Source organism: Corythoichthys intestinalis, chromosome 21 (assembly GCF_030265065.1).
Source record: "Corythoichthys intestinalis isolate RoL2023-P3 chromosome 21, ASM3026506v1, whole genome shotgun sequence".
Taxonomy (NCBI): Eukaryota; Metazoa; Chordata; class Actinopteri; order Syngnathiformes; family Syngnathidae; genus Corythoichthys; species Corythoichthys intestinalis.
Genome location: NC_080415.1, coordinates 22107110 through 22127628, shown reverse-complemented (window position 1 = coordinate 22127628; position 20519 = coordinate 22107110). Strand labels below are relative to the sequence as shown.

General features: G+C 40.3%; 2 protein-coding genes across 3 annotated transcripts; both read right to left on the bottom strand.

The window, feature by feature from the left end:
- Window positions 1-99: 99 nt before the first annotated feature.
- atp6v0cb (ATPase H+ transporting V0 subunit cb) lies at window positions 100-8082 on the bottom strand. The gene is made up of 3 exons (XM_057826435.1): window positions 7769-8082; window positions 2834-3017; window positions 100-1735 (listed from the first exon to the last, which is right to left on the bottom strand). The coding sequence occupies exons 1-3, from the start codon at window positions 7839-7841 to the stop codon at window positions 1531-1533; spliced, it is 462 nt and encodes a 153-aa protein (XP_057682418.1). The 5' UTR covers window positions 7842-8082; the 3' UTR covers window positions 100-1530.
- A 3678-nt stretch (window positions 8083-11760) lies between these two features.
- Window positions 11761-19194, bottom strand: tbc1d24 (TBC1 domain family, member 24). Of its 2 annotated transcripts, XM_057826221.1 has the most exons (8): window positions 19075-19194; window positions 18919-18956; window positions 15382-16464; window positions 14623-14781; window positions 14475-14538; window positions 14277-14372; window positions 13250-13496; window positions 11761-13103 (listed from the first exon to the last, which is right to left on the bottom strand). In XM_057826221.1, exons 3-8 carry the CDS (start codon window positions 16365-16367, stop codon window positions 12949-12951), a joined length of 1707 nt encoding a protein of 568 aa, XP_057682204.1. In that variant the 5' UTR covers window positions 16368-16464; window positions 18919-18956; window positions 19075-19194; the 3' UTR covers window positions 11761-12948. The 2 variants fall into 2 exon arrangements, with proteins under 2 accessions (XP_057682204.1, XP_057682205.1); XM_057826222.1 differs by lacking the exon at window positions 18919-18956 and having other exon boundaries at window positions 19075-19183.
- Window positions 19195-20519: the final 1325 nt, after the last annotated feature.

Below are 20519 nucleotides of genomic sequence, written 5' to 3'. Positions count from 1 at the left end.
TTTAGAGGTCATGTTCCCTATTTACAACAAAAGTGTTCTATTTTTCATCTTTTGAGTTGAAAGAAAGTTGAACATTGGTTAAGGGGAAAATAATTGCAGTTTTTGGAAAGCCACCCAAATCTAAGTTGGAATCTTTAATTTGCTTGCGGAAACATTCACGTCGACACATTAGGATAATAGCAGTGGTAATACGTACAGAGTTGTGAGATTGACGTGTCAGTAATCGCATTGAAAAGAGATTCAGGAAACGTACTCCAGGCCAAACATTTGAAGAACTAGATGTAAAATGAATTGCACTTTTTCCTCATATAAATGATTCATTTCAGTCTACCTATAGCAAATGTACCACTCAGAACCATAGTGGACATTTTTTTTTAGGTTACAAGGGAAATAAAGGGTCAAAATCAAGGCTCCTTTCCAATTTTGTTTAAAAGGCTCTGTCAGACACTAGTGATAAAATATACAAAAATCCTTAAACCAAAATACAAAAAAATCTAAGTAAAACCATTTCTGTAATGCTAGAATATCCAAAGATAGACACAAAAGGAGATAACCCGGTTTTTTTTTGTTTGTTTTTTTATGATAAACAGGGCAGTACAGGTTTGAGCTGGAATACGTCTTTTGAAACCCTTCAGTTTCATAATCCAACCGTAACAAAACACAACACATGCAGGATTTTAACAGATGGAATGTGAGGAAATAAGGTACAGCCACAGATGATGGGGCGACGAAGAGCAGATAGGAGCGTTTTGTAGACCCGACACTGGGCATAAACGCACACCTTTAATGCAAACAGCAGTACTACAGGAAAACACTGAGAATGTTTGCTGTCATGATTCGTATACAGCTACACATGACAACTCTCGGCCCGACAGAGAGTCAATGATGAAACCAACAATTACATCCAGAAGAATTCCAACCACTTAGCACAATTAACCCTATCTAGAGATATCTATGTCTGTATATGTGTAAATATATATTGTATATCCTGGGAAGTTTAAAGACTTGATACATTTCAAGAATTTAATGGACAATTTTCTTATAAATAAAATCAGCGGAGAGGAGGGGAAAAAAAAAAAGTCCATTTTACAAATAGATCCTCAAGATTAATGCAATCCCACAACAGAAAAAAAGATGTGCTGCCCTTTGGTCAACTCTTCAAAGACCATGGCTCCAGTCCCCAAATAAGTGAGGGGGGAAGAATCTTTATCATACAATTGCTTTGAAACACACGCACGCACACGCGCGCGTGCACACACACACACACACACGACGGACGAATCACTACATTGCGCATTTACAAGTAGACTATCAGATTTGTACACATTTTTAAGACGGGATCCTATCACGGAGCCATTTTCATCCTTTGTTTTTTTAGATATCTTTTTCCACTTTGTGTTTCAGAAAATTTTACAAATACCCCCTCAAGTGCACACGGGTAGGCGCACGCACACACTCACACAATTTACACTCCTTCAGCAGCGACACGGAGGACTGATCTTGTAGTGGCGATGTGCTGCGGCGCTTGGTTTATTTCGTGGACAGAATGAGGGCGACGATGAGCCCGTAGAGACCCAGGACCTCAGCGAAAATCAAGATGAGGATCATTCCCACGAAAAGCCGTGGCTGCTGAGCCGTACCCCTCACGCCCGCGTCGCCCACTATGCCGATGGCGAAGCCGGCTGCCAGCCCGCTCAGGCCCACGCTCAGACCGGCTCCCAGGTGGAGGAAGCTCCTTTAATATGGGGGACAAAAAGTCTGTCACCACATTATGTTCAAATCAGTAGACTTTACCTACTTTACCTAATGTTTTCAAATTCCTTAGTTAATGTGGCTTAGAAAAAAAATCATTAGAACCTTAACACAAGTAAGGATGCATCAAACATAGATTTTTAGAAAATGTGTTTTTTTTTTTTTTTCCTTAATAAACAATGACCATCCTCCTGGTATAATATCTGTGACTTATAAGTGTAAATCACCAATTTCATGAGGATACAATGTTGAATTTTTGGACAACCATATAATATTTGTGAATTTTAAAAAGCATGTCATGATACGATTTCAAGTGTCTTCGATAGATTTAATATGATATTATGTACACGCTTAACACATTCAATTTCATTTAACCCAAAGTAATAAATATTTTTAATAAATTTGCTAAAATATTTAAAACCTTTTTAACAAAACAGCATGTCTTAAAGATGACAACCGTGATTAATGTTTTGCGGTTCAATCGATTTGATTGAATGGTTGCTTAATAAATTGATGAATCGAAATTTTAATTTAGAAAACATTCCACCAACTAGTCGTTACTAATGACCCGGTGTTTGGAAATTCATTCCGCGGTACACAATGCTCAGCGCGCTTGCGCAAGCATCTGCACGCATACACACATCTGTTAAAAGCGGCGAGTATTCACTTTTTTTTTTTTTTTTTTAATATCCTTTTCATTGCCTCAAAAATACTTTTTGCATGTATTACCCTCTCATACTTGTAACCATTGTAGTTTTTTTGTGGTAGCTTTTAAGCAATTGACCAGTCACGTAGCGTATTTAAACTGTTGTTATTTGATATAACTACATTTAAGTATTTTCTTAAGGCATTTTTTTTTTAGTACGTTCTGCCTGTATGCATCGAAAAACAAGTAAGGAGCGCACGGTAGAACTTTGGGTGTCAAATTTGCTTCTTGTAGGACGTCTACCGATGTAGCAAATTTTGGCAGAACACCGGAACATGCCAAATCTTTTCTACCGCTGAATGACATGAAGTGAAGAACTGTAAAACACTACGACCGACAAAGTATGCTAAGTGAGTGTGTGGGATCTAAACTCACTTGTAGAGGCTGACCCTCTCTGTAATATTGTTGGCAATCAGCACTGCTACAACGAGGCCATAGATAGCGATGATACCCGCCATGACCACGGGGATGATGGACTTCATGATGAGCTCTGGCCTCATCACAGACATGGCGGCGATGCCCGTGCCACTCTTGGCCGTGCCGTAGGCCGCCCCCAAAGCTGGCGAAAGAGAACACGAAACCAGATTGGTTAGTTTTACAGAAACTCTGAACCTAGACATACTATGGGGAAAAACACAGATATGACAATAACACATTCAGTTCCTCCTAAAACTCAAAGATGCTGACTTCAGGGAAATTCTGCATTCATTCAAATCGTAACATTCGGTTTCTGACTCCTTTCCTCAAATGGTTTATCATACTTTCAAGATTGAGCTGTCTGAACAGAAGCCAATATTTTAATACAGCAAGGAAAACATAATTGCGGCCCCTGAAACGGTCAAATGGTTCTGCCCCCCTTGGAAGAAATAAATAAAATCAAGCATTTGCAATAACTGATGAGTCTTAGCCATCACTGAGGTGGAATTTTCTTTGCAAAATTGTTTTAGCTCATGCATATTGAAGATTGTTTTTTTATATTGAAAAAATACATTGCTCTACACTTATGAAATGCAGGTTCCTTCAAACCTTTAACAATCTTTTGTAAGTTTAGGGATAAGGAAGACTTTGGTTTCCACCACTCATTTCCTCACCGTTATTGACGTATCACTTTGCTGTGAGACAAATCAAGATGTTTGTGGTCAGTGGTGCCACTTACATGAGGAAGGTGATAACTGCCTGTTCATCTGTTTATGTGTGACCCCACCCAGGGGAAAAAAGGCAGACACTTCTTCGAAAGCAGCCATCCGATAATATTTTCACCGTCTCCTCCTTCTAAAAGTGCTCATTCTGTCTTGTTGACTTAAGATTTAATATTTTCCCCTGACAGTTATCAAGCATGAGCATCCCCCGACAAAAAAACAGTGAAAGAAGTGCTGGTCGCCATAAGTGCTAGGTCCAACTCACAATGCTGTATCAACGTTAAACATAACGTTTTCAAACTTCTTTAACCAAGTGGAGCTTTCTATGAATCAACACATGCATTGTTTACTTGGCTTGTGATCAGAAGGCATGCTAGTGTGCACCAAGTTCTCCTCAGAACTCTTAACAGCATCTAAAAGGCCTCAAGAGACATCTTTGGGATGCTGTCGGTTTACTTTCCACCAGCCATGTGTTGAAAGCTTGTGTGAGTGAAAGGTGCTGTGCCACGTAATGAGGCATGAGGCTTTCTGGGAAATGGAAGTAGACATGGGCCAATCACTTAAATGTGCACACAGTGGCAAACCACAGCCCGCAAGTTATATGACTGATGTGGTCGGTCGTTAAATCTTTGTTGAGAAGCAAAACTAAGCACTACAGGTAGAGGAAAACATGTCTGGCAAATGAAATTTTGATGTTCCTGTTTATTTCAAATAGTATTTCAAAGGTTGTTCACGTATGTCTTGAATTAAGAGTTGGTAATAGAGGTGGGAATCTTTGGGCACCTAACGATTCGATTACGATTCAGAGGCTCCGATTCGATTATTAATCGATTATTGAATACACCACAAACCCCCCCGCTTTTAATTTTTTTGTACACTATTATCAAAATTGTTCAAAAATCCTCTCAGGCTAAACAAACTACTATTTCAGTATCAAGTTAACCGTTAAAAACAGTAAATAAAATGCTCAAGTCCCCCTTCTGTATTGACAGCTTTAAACTACATTCAATTAATTTAATGTTGTGAATCAACCGTTAAAGTTGTTAAAATTGCTCCCGTTATTCCATAATTTCCCTTCTGTCTACTTTCGACGTGAAAGTTTTAAAACTGTCTCATCATTTAAAGATAGATTCAAGTAAGGATTTTGGATTTGTTTTTTTTTTTTTTTTTTTTTTTAAGATAAAAAGTAATTCGGTTCGCTACAACAGAGCCTTCTAGAGAAGTCTACTGCTTTAAAATGGCGCCTGTTTACTAGCGCAAGAAAGTGTCATTTCGCGTCTAGTTCTTGGTATATGATCTAATACGGCCGTCGTCTGTCATTTCACATCTAGTTCTAGATATATGTGATATCTAGCATAGCCGTATGTTTGTAGTGGCTGACGGCCGCAGTCAGGTATTATTATTATTATTTTTTTTTATCTAGCGGCATGAGTTGAACATGATATTTACTCTCGGTCCGTTCCTCATTGCGTCCTGAAGACCGCGCTGTGTTTTATTTCCGCTTTACCTGGTATAATTCAATAATCGGAATTTGGATGTTTGTGAATCGTTCTCGAATCTTCCACGGCCAAATTGCAAATAATCTAAGAATCGAAAATTTTGCATGCCTCTTGTTGATAATATGGAACCGATTCATTTACACACTCATGTCAGGTGTATCCTCCTCAGCAGCACACTACAGAATTCAAATCCAACCATGAAATGTGTCGTTTCCTCTGCAGCACAGTACAGCATCAAATTCCATCTATGAAATGTGTCATGTGTGGCGGCTCCTGCAGCTGGAGCGTAATGTACCTACAACCCCTAGATTTTAATCCTAATCCCCACAGACCTAAGACTAAGAGCTTTCATATTTTTTTTCTTCCCCACCGATAATTTGCTTAATGGGAACCTTCCGTGACGTCTTGTGATGTCAGAGCATAGGAGGTGCCTGCATCTACAAACGATTTTGTATGCAAAATGCTCTGGTGTAGTAGATTACACTGTTCCGGATAGGAAGGAGACAAGGAAAGACTGCTCCAATATCAGGATCACTAGTAAAAATCTTCTGGCTTTTATGTAACAATAAGCAGGCAACACAATGATGAGGGTGCAACATTTACAGTATGAGTCATGTCTTACATCACAAGAACAGAGCCATTTGAAGCATACTGTATGATCCATGTGCATAAAAAATATTGTACATGGCAAAACTGCTTTGTAGAGTTGTTACCGTTTTTAAGATATATACGTTGTTGAGTAAAGACAGACAACGATGACTCTCGTTTCGGCTGTTGTGTAGAGTCGTGTGTTCTGCTGCTCAACACAACATTAAGCATGAAAAAAGGAGTTAAAACCAATCAAATTCTCACAGCATTTAATGTGAGGAGTCGTATTGCGACGTCACATTCAACTCAATCTGTGTGGTGAACAATTTTACACTTCCTTTTTTTTTTTGTTTTAAAGCATTTTGAAATATTTCAAAAAGTATTTGTTAGCCAGATTGATTAAATGTCACCTTACTAATTCACTCGCCCAATTTGATGGATGTCTATGAATTTTTCTTCTCATCCCAGAACCTTGGCTAGATGTTGTATCGAATTGATTTAGTGACGTCTGCTTGAAAAACAGTAAGACAGCCAGAGTCCCCCCCACTACAAAAATATACAAAAACAGATTTTAAAACATTTATTTTCCAATCGAGGTAAGAACACAAATACCGATTGCCATAGATGCCTGGAAAGTGTGACCTGTGTGCAAGAATCATGAGTACTCGCAGCACTTACAAGCAGATAAAAAGCGAGATGAATTGTAAAATTAATATAGTGCACCTGAGCTGATACCACCATAGGAACCTTGAATTCTTAAAAACACCCACGTTGACATTAACATTCCCTACTTCCTTAGCGAGAGCTTGAAACCCCCACACCATGACTCCCAGGATGCTAATTCCCCAGCTGTCACATCTCTGCTGCTGATTCTTTTTATTGAGCTCAGAAACTAGGTTTAACAATTGTTCCTAAGCACCATGAAGCCTTGTGTTGTATCTATATTTACAAAAAAGGACCAAAGGGATTTAAACAACCTATCAAATACAGCGCCAAAACACCTGTAGGTCTCAAATTCTCCCTACTAATACTCAAGAATGTTCATTGAAGTCATTATTAAGTGCAATTTATAAAAATCAAACTGACATAGCGCCAAGGTATGTCTTTAAGTCGACATTTCACACCAGTCAGATGGTCAGGGCTAGAGTCAGAAGGCTCATGTGATTGTCATGTGACTTGGTATCATTCTGTTAAGCAATAAGGAAGTTACCCCTCTAAACTCACTTCCCAAGTGTTTGCTAACGAAATGGCTGCAGTTACAGTACATACATTAGTAGTTATTACTTAGATCATTTGTCCAGGAAATATCCTGTGTTCAGATTGGCTCCAGAAAGATAGAAAACTATGCCTTTATTGACTAGATTGTATTTAAAAAATTAGTTCAACAATGAGTCATTCTAATAAACATTATTCAATGGATTAGCTGGACTGACACACACCCAACAATTACACCGCAGATCTGCATGCTTAATTTACAACTATGTTACAAAGATGTAGTGCTCAACCCAAAATAGTGTGCTACAGTAGAGGCTCAAATAATCATTTTTTGGTTGAGTATTCAGAACAAGTAACTATGTCTAAAACAATAGAAATGTCATAAATTGCTGATGATCATTATAAACCAACACGTGAAATTGTGGTCAGTCTTTGTGGCCTTCGTGACTAGTCATCTTGAGCAGATACTTTGTTGGTTGTACTGTCTCAATAGTAATACGAGTGTTTATTTATGCTGTATATGTTTATTTTATTACTGCACTGTCAATCTGTCTGGCAAGCGTTGACTAACTTATGTGAACGTCATATGTTAGCTTTAGCACTCTTAGCTTATGTGTCTAACGTGTTGGAGTATGTAATAAATGTGATTAGAAGCGATAAGACCATGAAAGTACGTGCTCTTACACGAATTAGGTAACTGACAATGCTATTTGCAAGCTAGCTTCAATGTAATGATTGTCATTTCCTAAGAACTTGCTCGTGGCTATTGGCGTAAATGACATTAAATTACACAAGCGTCGCCATTTTGTATACAACAAAAATAATAAAACCGGACATTATTAAAGGAAAAAAGATTGAGTAGTAGTTACCGCTAAAAACCATTGCTGCAGAGGCTCCCATCACAGCGAAGAACGGGGAGTATTCTGGAGCTTCGGCCGACATCGTTCCACGCGATATATAAACAAAAAGCTACTAAAAAATGAGGAGGCGACGACGTCGACTGCGAAAAGGGAAACCCAGGTGAAGGCCCACAAGCTTGGGTTGGAGGAGGCGGATGACGAAGGGGGAAGATGTGTCTACCTAAACTCGCAGTCAGCGGTGTAAGCAACTCAGTCACGACTCTTGAGATAAATACCCGGCGCAGAGGCACAAAATGGCGAAGCGGAAAATATCACCTGACCAGCCCAGAAGCTATCAAGTCAAGAATTTTACGGTCACGTTTAGCCAACATTTACTAAAAAAATCTGTCTATTTTTACGACTAAACGCCGTTGAAGAATTAGTTCAACTGAACCTTAATTGTACTCTTAAGTATAATGACGCTCCATTCTTGAAGGTCACCCCTATGTAGGGGTCGATTTGGTACAGTCCGCTGCAGGCTTCCTTCTGATGGACATTGACTGTTTCAGGGAAGCAGCATGATTCTTTATTGGCCTATTAGCTACATATGAATTTCCTTACAGTCTTAGTTTTCCGTGTTTTTAAGCATACAATAATAATAACAGTACTTTAGAAATAAACATTAAAAACTCTGTATTGTCTGCAGGGTTCAATGAATAAATTCTTTGATTGGCATGTCCCTGCTAAGAAATCAACTTTATGCTGGTTTCTGTACCAGCAAGACCAGTGCCAACACACACACACACACACACACAAATCCAGCAAGGTTGTGCTAGATTTTTTATGTTTTGGTACAGGTACTGGTTTTGCTGGTACCGAAACCAGCACATGCTGGATTAGTAAACAGGAATCATTTAACACTGCATGGTCGCCAGTAAATCACAGTGGAGACAGATAGAGACAGAAGGCCTTTCACATCGCCACAGTAGAAACAAAACCTGTCTGCTGTAAAGTTGATACCAGTGCTTCACCAAACACCAGCGCTTAGATATGAAATACAGTGATACCTTGAGATACAAGTAGAATTATTCAATTGACAATGCTTGTTACTCAATACACCTGTATCTCAAATCATCTTTTGCCATTTGAAATGAATGAAAATGCCCTTAATCCGACTCAACTGTTTGCATCTTAACAACCTGCATTTAGGATCACTCTTATCTCGACCACTGTTCAAATACTTTGGAGAAACGTCTGCTCAATAGGAGAATAACCGCATCACTACTACTCGCATGTGTTCACACATCCCTGCGTTTTGCACCATGCCTCTACAAGGCAGCAGTGGGCTTTGCGGTGAGCTGTGACATGATGTGACGCGGGTCTGAGGGTGAGAGAATTTGAGGCAGCAGAGGGGATGAGAGAGGGTGGCTGCTGAGAATTCCCCTCTCCTCCAGACACAAAGTGGGGATGGGGAGCTAATGTGTGCGTCAGACATGGCTTGTGCATTCCCTATGTGCCTCCTCCATCCTTCCTCCTCTGCGGCCCAGTCAGCACAAGAGAAGCACCCCCACCCCTTGCTGTCACAGTAAAGCCCCTATACACGTGATGCCATTTCTACACCAACATAATAGGCCTCCTTTCTAAAGTGGATTCTTCAGCCACTATCAAGATCACATTTTGATCACAATGTTGTGTTACGATAACCAGCTGAACAGAGAAGCTGACATTTCTAGTACTACTGTCCTTACTGAGAGTCTCTGTAAAGGGGAAATGTGACAAATTCTCACAAGGGCATGATGAGGTCGCAGTGCTACTCCAAATGCAACATGGGTTTTTTCCTTGCTCACATGACTGGAAGATTTCAGATTGTCTCCAGTCCTCTGCTTTTTAAATCTCTTGTTTATTTAGAAGAGGTGCTGGTGGAGAGCCCTGTATAGGGTTAAGACATAAGCATCTTAATGCAGGGGCTTGAAAGCATGGTTTTCAAGAGATGCGCCAGACCTACACCCAAGGCAGCAGGCTAAATATAGACGGGCATGTGTGATTAGCAGAATCCTCAATGAACAGCGCAGCTTTGGCAGGCAGGAGTCAACTGCACTTATCGTAAAGAGGGAGCTACTACGCCACTTTGCCATCACAGATATTACATCTCACAGGATGCATTACATTACCACGTCCACTGCAATGAATTGGCTTTTTAATAATGATTTACAATATAGATCAGGGGTGTCCAAACTTTTTGCAAAGGGGCCAGATTGGTGTGGTAAAAATGTGGGGGGCCGACCTTGGCTGACGTCCTTTACGTAGAACAATATATTTAAGCAAATTTTAGCAAGCCATTCAGTGTGGCACATTTGCTCTATTATTTTTTTAAATGAATAATTTCAACAATAGGCGGCACGGTGGCTGAGTGGTTAGCATGTCTGCCTCACAGTTCTGAGATCAAGGGTTCAATCCCGGGCTTCGGCCTTCCTGTGTGGAGTTTGCATGTTCTCCCCGTGCCTGCGTGGGTTTCCTCCGGGGACTCCGGTTTCCTCCCACATCCCAAAAACATGCATGGTAGGCTGATTGAACACTCTAAATTGTCCGTAGGTATGAGTGTGTGGGTGAATGGTTGTATGTCTCCTTGTGCCCTGCGATTGGCTGGCAACCAGTTCAGGGTGTCCCCTGCCTACTGCCCGTAGTTAGCTGGGATAGGCTCCAGCACCTCCGTGACCCTCGTGAGGAATAAGCGGCATGGAAAATGAATGAATGAATGAATTTCAACAATCTTGCAACTAGCATTTGTGGCGTTCTCATCGACTCTTGGGAATTTGCGAAATAAAACTGCTGTGAAATCAAACTAGCTTCAAGTTGCTTCAATTTCTCGCTGCGTATCTTCCCTGTAATCTTGTCGTACATGTCAGATAGTCTTGTTTGGTAATATCGCCTAACATTGAAATCTTTAAAAACAGCGACTGTCTCTTTGCAAATGAGGTAGACACAGTTGTTGCGTATTTAAGTGAAGAAAGAGTCCAATTCCCACCTATCCTTGAAGCGTCGGCCGTCACAGTCAATTTTCTTTTTTTTGTTGGTTTTCGCTATTTTAGAAATGGAAGTAATGGGTCACAAGGGTTATGTTGCTTAGCCCTTAAATACCTGCAACATGAAGCAATTATCAGAGAATCCCAAAATTTGAAAAATAAGGTCCTAATGAAACCTTTTTTTCAAATTTGTAAAAAGAAAAGTCAAAATGAATATGTGTGATAAGCGCTCTAATATCTATAACCCATGCTAAATAATGTTTTTTTTTCTCTTGCATCCATCACTTTTTTTTTCCCCAAAAAGAAATGTCAAAATTCTAAATTAGTCTCAAAATCATTAAATTTTAGGTGTATCAAATGTGATACATTTGGCAATAAAGGGTTAAAGTGCTTCTGCCTTTTAGTGGGTAGATGAGGAGCAGCATTTTCGTGTATAAGCTACTTCATATGCTGGTCGCAGTACTGCTGACCAATTTATTAAGTCTGTGTGCGGGGCAGACATTATTGATTTTATGACAGAGGCTGGGGGCCGGATGAAATTTGACCACAGGCCGCATTTGGCCCCTGGGCCGGACTTTGGACATGTCTTATATAGATGCTCTGTCACCCCAATTGATACACAGTCTCATGAAACAATGGGTAATGTTTAATAGACGCAAAATAGTTTTTTTTTTCCCTTCAAAAAGGGCAGTACAGTACTTTTAATCAAAGGGCACAAAAACTATTTTGCATTAACTGTATATTGCAAATAGCTCTGAATGTCTGTGTAAAAATTTCCAGTCAGGTCATTCAGTCAGAAACTTCCTCAAAGACAAAAAAGGGGCATATGTGAGTAATTTTCTCATGTGCCCACAGGTCTATTTTATTCACCAAAAAGTCTATTAAAATATAACAATTAAATTATATAGTAATTGATCTGAATGCAAGAATGATAACCTCTGATGTCAAAGGAAATGAAACTGCAGTCGTACCCAATCAGGTGGGTTGTTAGTGGAAGGAGTAAAAACCACAAAATGAGATTAGAGGGTTAGATTCAAGGTTAGATGACATAGTAAGGCATCTGGCATGCTTAAGTGGGTTGAGAAAAAACGGACAAATGAAGACAGGCGATTAAATCATAATACTGTATTATCACATGTATTACACCTGTGAATTCATAAGACATCAATCCAAATATCAAAAGTTTGTATAAGAGCGGCAACACTACAGAATTATGGACTTTTGTTACTATTACTAAAGGACGGAAACCCCAAATGGTAAGCACAAGACAGTCACAACAGCTTTAAACCAAATAAACATTTCTCACATTGACAAATAAAATGGCTTGTTTAGCTACCACTCATTTGGCAGCTTTGGCATGTCAACAGTGCAAAATGGCAACACTGGAAAAAAAAATCAGACACAAGCAAAAATCACATTAATTCAGTTAGAGCTCCCACATGACCCAAACTTCACCAGGCTGAACAAATCCACTTATTATTAATACACATGAATCCTACTTAACCAACATTAAAACACTGCATAGCTGCACATACTTCAGAGAAAACCACACTATCATGACCAAATCTGGTCACTGATATGTTTTTGAGGACTGCACTTTTTTTGTGAATTTGGCATTCTAGGGATAAACAGCTACATATAAAACCACATTTACATTTCGATTAACAAATTGAATTCCTCCCACTCAGCCTGCATCAGTCCACCAGTTTACAAGATATGTAAAATTACATTTTTAATTATGAACACTTTCATACAATCAAATAAACATAGAACTGAAAAATGTACATTTTTCTACATGATGAAAAGAGGTTATTAAATACAAACATGGATGATATGAAAGGATGGGTTCAGTTACATATTTTCACCCAAAACTTGAAATTTCGTGACTTTTCCAGGTCATAACGCTAAAATCGGGGGGACACTTCCCATCTCAATAGTGAAATATCAATTTTAATTGAACATAGTTTTGGACCAACACCTTTTGTGAATTTTGACATTTAGCAAGATGTACGAAATTTATTGAAAAAGCAACAATTGGACGTATGTTCATTAGTTTAGTCAACTAAGTTCACCTGTAAAGGTTACAGTGCGTTTTAGCTTCATCCTGAAACTTCCCTTCGCAAACCGAATATCCTAAACATTTTGTGAGTGGTGTATGTGCTTCATGCTTTTGTATAAAATACAGAATTATGTGGCCATGGCATCTTGAAAGCCCCAGGACTCGAGCAGCGCCACTTGGAAGCTTTCAGCGCACAGTGGCGGGTTGTCGAATGTTGTGCAGCAGCCCGTGCGCCCGTGGTTGAGCTCCGAGTCGATGTACAGCGCATTGCCTTCACCGCCACCTGATTGGGAAACACAGAGTTGTGAGACAAGTATTTCAGAGGAATTCCCCCATTGCAGGTGCATCAGAGCAGTGATTCCCATTCTTAATTAAAGCAGACATGTTTAGGAAACACTGCATTAAAGTGTGTTGGCTTCTGCCACTCACCTACAATGATGGAGTCAAAGTTCCCAGCCATGAACATGGAAGTGTTCCTTGAATTGAGGTTGAAGTGACGGGCAGAGAGGAAGGGGGACAGCTCGCCAGCCGCTTTCTCTGGCTGCGGCAAACTATTGCTGTCAGAGTTTTGGCCCTCGGAGGTCTCGCTGTCGTCGTGACCCTGACTCTTGACGGCGGAAGCTAATTCGGGGTGGCGGATCACCACCCACTCATAGCGTTCCATCTCCGGCTTCAGCTGGAGGCAAACAATTAGGCTTCACCAGACACTTTATCTGGAACACCCGTATGATATAATTCTAGATGCTAATGTAGATTAAAATATCATTCTGGGAAATTTCAATGACAAGAATCGCCTATCACTAAGCCATAACTAAAAGAGAAGAACAAATAACAAAACACCAGCTGTCCAAATGGTACCACGTCATCCCAAGGCTGCCAATTTTTGACACAAGTGCAAACGCTCCACTATGGTGTTGGGTGGCAACCCGGTGAAATACAACCGGATCAGGTTACAGCAGTTCCAAATCTGCCCGTGCCTGAACATGCATGCGTAAGGAGAGTTGTGTTTGGTTATGTGCCGAGCTCAGATGGACAATGGTTTGGCAAGTAAATAATTAAAACAAAAACACATCTGAGACATGATCCAATTTCTATTGATAGCACTGGAAATCTGCCAGTGCACCATGCAGACTGGTTATTTTTTTTCTTGACATCACAATATGGTAAACTGACTCTACAAATATTACTTGCATTATGCAAAGCACTGTAATGTCAATGACGCCTCAACAGCATGTGAGACGAGTGGACAGCATCCTCTGCTGGTTACAATGAGATACTGCAAAGAATTAAAGCTTCCGTTGGCTAGCATGGCAATGACGTTAACTGATAATTAGTATTTTGAATGCATTTAATACCTATTCTGTGGCGAAAAATTAGTATATTACGGTAAAAAAAAAAAAGTTCATTTTAAAACGTATATCTATTTTGGTGTTTATGAAAAGAAAAATGAACTAACCCTGAAAACAAAGCACTCTCCTGTGCCAAAGAAGCTTAGCTTGTTGCCTCCCCTCTTGCGTTCTTCCCAGTCAGTAGACAGGAAGGCTCCACATACCTGAGCACAAAACAGTGTTTGCATAATTCACTAGTCTACATCTTTACCCATATTTGACATTTTTAATCATATTTGACAATTGTTTTTAAATTGACTTCTTACATCTCCATCTGTGGTTCGGATTAGGAGCAGCGTGGGTTCGTAGCCTTCACAATGCTCGTAGAATCTGGGTGAGGAATTTTGAATGAATTTACTAAAGAGAACCTATTGTTACACTGTTGGAAAACTAAATACAAAAAGAAAAGTGTACCTGTTAAGGCTGCAGCCATGTGTGGAGGTGGTGAAGAGGAGCTGCGGTTGGCACAAGGCAAAACGCTCTGGGATCCACGACCAGATGTCTCGCATCTCCTTAGCACTGACAATCTCCGAAGAGAAGGTGTCTGGGTTAAGTGCCAGCTGAACGTTCCTTCTGGAGATGCCACGGGACGAAAAAACACAAAGGATTGGTTAATTGCCATTACTAATGCTGGCAGTGACTTCTAAACACTACTATCTCAAGTTCCTAAAGGTATAATCAACAAGCCTTAGCTAAACTTTTACCCACCTAATATTTTGCAATGAAAATTTTAATGAACTTAGAATGAAGGAAAATAACTGAGAAAGGAAAACAATGGATGTAGAGAGTAGAAGAAGGCTGAGAACCCACCTCAAGCTGAACCAAATGTGGAAGGGAGGGTAGATGAGATGGAAGATTGATGGAAGAATGTAGCAAAAAACAAACAAACAAACAAAGAGGGGGAAATAGAATGTGAGACAAAGTTTCAAGTGAAACCATCCAAAGGAGAGAAAAAGCAAAACAAATACATCAACTCATTTGAAGGATGTGGTGCCACCCGTCCACATCAAAGTCTGCACTCATACACTGCCCCCACACCACAACCAAATACTTAACAGAAGGAAAAAATGTTATTTCTTATCCAAATTATTTTCCAAAGCTCTGAGATATGATTGACAGGCTTTACACAATTAGCTCTAATTTTCCTTATCAATAAATTCTTACTGAATCTACCTCTTCTGCTTGACAGTGATGCCTTTTTGTTGCAAGGACTTCTCATTGGTGAGCTGCAACAGAGTGATCTCCTTGCGGCTTAACAGGCGGATGGAGAAGGCCTTCTCCAACAACTTATCAGGTGTGACTACTGAAGCAATTCCTTTGACGAAAGCCTGAATTTCTGACCTGACTTTGGCGGAATCCTGCTGCTGGACAGCCTGACCTGCCCCGGCTCCCGCTTTGTGCTTACGGAAGAACTTGAGTAAGGCTATTGCCACACGGTACAGAATTTTGTAGCCCTCCACAAGGTAGACATCCAGGACACGGACAATATGGCTGAAGGGCAAGTCACCCAGAACCCACCGCTGCCAGTCCGAATAGACTTCCAGAACATCTTGAGCTGTGGCCACGATCAGTTTATGAGCTGGGGCGCAGTACTTGATGGCCAAGTCCCCGAAAGTCATGCAGCCCGACTCATAGGCCAGGAAGGTCTGGTCCAAGAGCCGTTTTCCTGGTTCGTTGCAAGCAAGTATGCGGCTCACGTGCTCAAAACACTGAGCTTCGTCGGCGCTAAAGTGCAGGAGCAAAGAAGTGATGGCTGGGAGGGACGGGCAGTGAGAAATGTCGGGAAACTGACCAGCCAAGCAGTTGATTATGCGGTGGGCGGAGGCAACTGCATCAGACTTTAGGCAGTAGTGAGGCACGGGGTTCCCATCCACAAAGTCTGGCAGAGGGATGTTGGTTGATGGTTTCTTAGTGGCCGCACTTCCCATGAGGTCTCGATAGACTTCGGCATCTGGTGTCACAGTGCGACAGGGGATGGTTTTAATCAACTGTTGGTACACTTGCGCCCGAAGTTTGTGATTCTTTGCCCAGTAACCCTGACGAGCCATCTGCTTGAACTCTCTCAGGTCCTTGCAGTCCACCTTGGTGGGCCCACTGCTCTTTGCCAGATCACCCATCTGGTTTGAGTCCACAAAGGTGGCATAGTCCTCTTCAGCCATTTTGGAAAACTAAGAAAGACTCTCCACAGGTATGAGCGAGTTCCTCTTCTACACAGGTGATAACTGGTCTATTCTTCGGAGTGGCCCATGACTGTCACTGCAAAGAAAATGTGAAAAAGTGAGAAATTAGCACACATTGAGGAGACCTTAGGCATAGATGTATTTTTTAATCTAATAATAAAAATAATATCATTGTTCATCTATTTTTGCAAGCATAATCACAAGCAGTATGATTACTCATTCACTTAAAAAAAAAAAAAAACAGATTACTTTTTCCTTCCCTGTACAAATTGGACACAGTAATAAGCGTATTTTCCGGACTATAAGGCGGATCAGAGTATCAGGCTCACTTTGGATGATTGGCTTTTTAAAATGTTTTTCATATAGGGTGCACTGCATTATAAGGTGTAGTAGTAGTAGTAGTAGTTGAAATAGGGGTTGGGGTTGCGTTATGTATTCACTAGATTGAGCTGCGCTAAAGGGAATTTCTTGCCATAATTCAGGGGTCCCCATCTGCCGGTCGCATTTGCTACCGGGCCGCACAGAAATAATAATTTATTAACGACCGAATTCTGGCCGAATTAACCCTTAACACACCAATATCCCTGCCTACTCTAGATATAATACTGCAGGATAGATTAGAATGTCGTCATAGAAATGCATTGATTGGACTGCTAGCAGTACATCTTGTTTTGTGTATAAATATATCTATGGGCGCTTGTCCTCGATAATAACGCATTACAAGGCCACGGGTGCAGCACATTTGTTCCCGGAAATAATTAGCCCCCACACGAGCAAAGATGACAGAAAAACAGATGTCTTTTGAGATATTTTTACGGCGAAAAGGGCACCTGACGAGGTGATGAGCCTACAACCTCGAAGACCCACGAACTGCGACGAAGTGGATTCGTGACCCGTTTGTGAATAAACTGAGTGATTCGAGCATGTCTGTGCAACAGGAGGATCAGCTTGTAGAGATCGCAAATGACAGCGATCTTAAACGAACATTTGAGACAAAACTCTACCGAGGTTCTGGATTAAAGTCATTCCGGAACATCCTGACATTGCTACGAGAGCACTGAAAACCTTGCTACAATTTCCAACATCGTATCTTTGTGAAGCGGGCTTTTTAATTAATGCTTAACGACAAGACGAAGTCGTTAATGGTGAGAGAGCAGTGTGCAGTTGTTGTGTGCAGCTAACATGGTAGGGTGGATCTGAGAACTTTTCTACATGTCCTTCCATGATCAAATAATAAGTTAATATTCCTTTCTTTAAAGAAAGTTTGTCGTGTTTACTTTGGAATCGCTGCATTTGCGGCCATGTTTAAAGTTACGCGCATGCGCAGTACCACATCATTGCAATTTTTGATGGGTTGCAAATATAGTCAGAACACCGGTCTGTGAAAAAAAGACCCAAATAACACCGGTCCGTGGTGCAAAAAAGGTTGGGGACCCCTGCCATAATTAACCAATATTGATCCTTATATAAAGTATATTAGATTATAAGGTGCATTGTCAGCTTTTAGGTGCACCTTATAGTGAGGAAAATACTTTACGTAAACAGCATCATCCAACCCATCACTTCCTCGGAGCCAAATACATCTCAAAACTAGACCAAGTAAGTCTGTGACGTTATAGGAATGCAAGTTCTCATGCGATCCACTGGTCTACAATATCTTAATTGACAAAGTTGATTTTAAAGCAAAGCATCTTGCGAGAGGGAAAGAGATAAAAGCTAAAGCGGCATAACTGTAAAAGATCCTTTAACTCTGGTTTAGCAGCTGTCACATGAAATGATAAAGACCACGTCCAAAGATCAGTTACAATTACGCAATAGTCAAGTGCTGAAAAACATCAGTCACTTACAATCTCAGACCTCTGTTAGCATTTTTGTACTTAAATAACAGCTTTTGCTTATAAGAAAGGGAATTTTCACACAGCAAATCAAGTGTAAATAAAGTAAGTCAGGGGGAGACTAGGCTAATGTGAAGTAACCATGCAGTCATGAGGGTCAACATGTCAGCTTGTAATTGAATAACAGGAGAGCGCCTCTTAGACTATGGAAATAACTGAATGCATGCACAAATTTACCAGCTGACAAGGCTAAAATAAAAGATTAGGGCTTCCATACTTATATAATTGCCCGTTTAAATACTGTATTCGAATTTCTTGAACAACCACTTTATTGACATTAGACAACTAAAAAGGTTGTACCAAGTTACTAACATGCAGCTGCAAATGCAATGATTAACTGACAAATTATTATTCCGTGAAATACATACAAGATCTTCACACATTCAGCTGAGGTACATTCTTAAGGTGCATCTTCAAGAAATCTGTGTCAACCTCTCCCATTCATTTTGCTAAGTTAGCATTGTTAGCATGAGCTAGCCGCCAGCAGCCAGTGCAATCCAGGTACAACCTACCCAAAAGCTGAAGGGCAAAACTACCTGTGACATAAATACACACTGTGAGAAAACCATGAAACAAATTGAAATAACTTCGTAAAAGCGTGTCAGTTCACGTTTGCAATCATGAACGTCACCTACCTCCATATGAATTTGGATAGTCGATTTGTCACTGTGATCTGGCGAGAAAACAACGAGTGAATATCTCAACGTCTGTTGAGAAGATATGATTCTTAAGGAGGGTAAACGTGAGTGACAGCGTGTCTTGGTGCAAAGAAATGCCGGTGTCCCTGCTACCTGGATGTAGGAGATGCAAGAGATTTCTTGAGACGTCAAGCGTCACTTACGTCGTCTCGCGCATGCGCACTTGATTTAGAGCGGCTTATGCATGCTCGATTTGCAGTTGCAGAACAAACTGAGGAGCTCAAATTGAGTGTTTAAATATAGACTATTTATCTAATGTTAGGACTAAAATCCCCCCACATATATCCCAAGATTAAATGCGTTGTTTAAGTAAACATCACTCATAATCTATATCATATTTACTTGTTTGCCTCCAGACTGTCAAAGTGGATGATAGTGGGACAGGAAGTACCCTAACAAGGCAACAAAACATGCCTTTGTGCTGCAGTCAAAGCCATCACCAAGACACAGCCGCCCAACACATGACACTTATTACTGATGATTAAATTGTGGGGAACCTCCTTGCCTTTCGTGACCACTAATTTGTTTTTAGCCCTGTTGTCTCTCAAATACACTACGTCGTGCATTTTCGAATATTGTAAATTGGAGGTTGCTTGTCTTGATAATGCTTTCAGATCGATGCACTGTAGACAGCTCGTGTTTTTTTCCCATTTAATCAACTATCCGGAACTAAATACTACTTAAATATTAAATAGTATTTCTTTTAATAACTGGATATTGCCCAAATTCAGTGGAAAAGTCTACACACCTCAAATTCGAAAACCTGTTTTCTTATGTTATAATAGACAATGAGAACTGTAAAATCTGATCAGCACTATTTAAAGTTATGCTGGTTAGGGCCAGAGCACCAACTGGCACGAGAGCCCTATTGGAATGCAAAGGATTATTTATTTATTTTTTTTTCATGGCAAATGGGAATGGCCAATTTGGAGGCCTTAACATGCACGAAAACTAACCAAAATTTCCACATAACATGACTTTGCGTGAATTTCGACAATTTTGCGAAAATAACATTGTGAAAAAATGTAACAAAATGACTCAGTGGCGCCCCTTGAATTTTTCAAAAAGACCTCTCCTAGTAGGTTTTTTCAACGAAGAGTGATGAAATTTGGAGAGTCTATACGCTGTGCAAAACTGCTCCAAAAAGTCTCTTGCACCCATATTCCTAACCCAACAAGAAATCGGGTATTTTGGATTGAATGTGAAATTTTTATCGATTTACAGGGTGCACATTTGAGACCATGGAGCCAGGGAATTAGTTGGATCCTCCTTAAAATTGGTGAGACTGTTCATAAGACATATGAGATCTTAAGTTATCAGTATGGTTTTCATTCGTGGGCCTGACCTGGGTGGGGTGCCAAAGTTGGCCATTTTTATGGCAACACGCCATATTCAGTATATGACTAATAACTCCCTAATACAAGGTAGAGTCTTTTTCATGTCTGGCATGTATAAAAGGCATCCCAGCCTTTTACGGCCTTTTTTACGAGACAGACTCCTCCTCCAAGGGAAAGAAATCAATTAATCTCAAATAAGCA

What these genes read in the sequence shown, in the direction of transcription:
- atp6v0cb (XM_057826435.1), bottom strand. Translation starts at nt 7,841, where the DNA reads ATGTCGGCCGAAGCTCCAGAATACTCCCCGTTCTTCGCTGTGATGGGA. An exon ending in TGCAGCAATGGTTTTTAGCG is followed by an intron (nt 3,018 to 7,768) that starts GTAACTACTACT and finishes CTCTTTCGCCAG; the next exon opens with CTTTGGGGGCGGCCTACGGC. An exon ending in GAGAGGGTCAGCCTCTACAA is followed by an intron (nt 1,736 to 2,833) that starts GTGAGTTTAGAT and finishes CCCATATTAAAG; the next exon opens with GAGCTTCCTCCACCTGGGAG.
- tbc1d24 (XM_057826221.1), bottom strand. Translation starts at nt 16,367, where the DNA reads ATGGCTGAAGAGGACTATGCCACCTTTGTGGACTCAAACCAGATGGGT. An exon ending in CATGGCTGCAGCCTTAACAG is followed by an intron (nt 14,539 to 14,622) that starts GTACACTTTTCT and finishes TTCCTCACCCAG; the next exon opens with ATTCTACGAGCATTGTGAAG. An exon ending in CTTTGACTCCATCATTGTAG is followed by an intron (nt 13,104 to 13,249) that starts GTGAGTGGCAGA and finishes TTTCCCAATCAG; the next exon opens with GTGGCGGTGAAGGCAATGCG.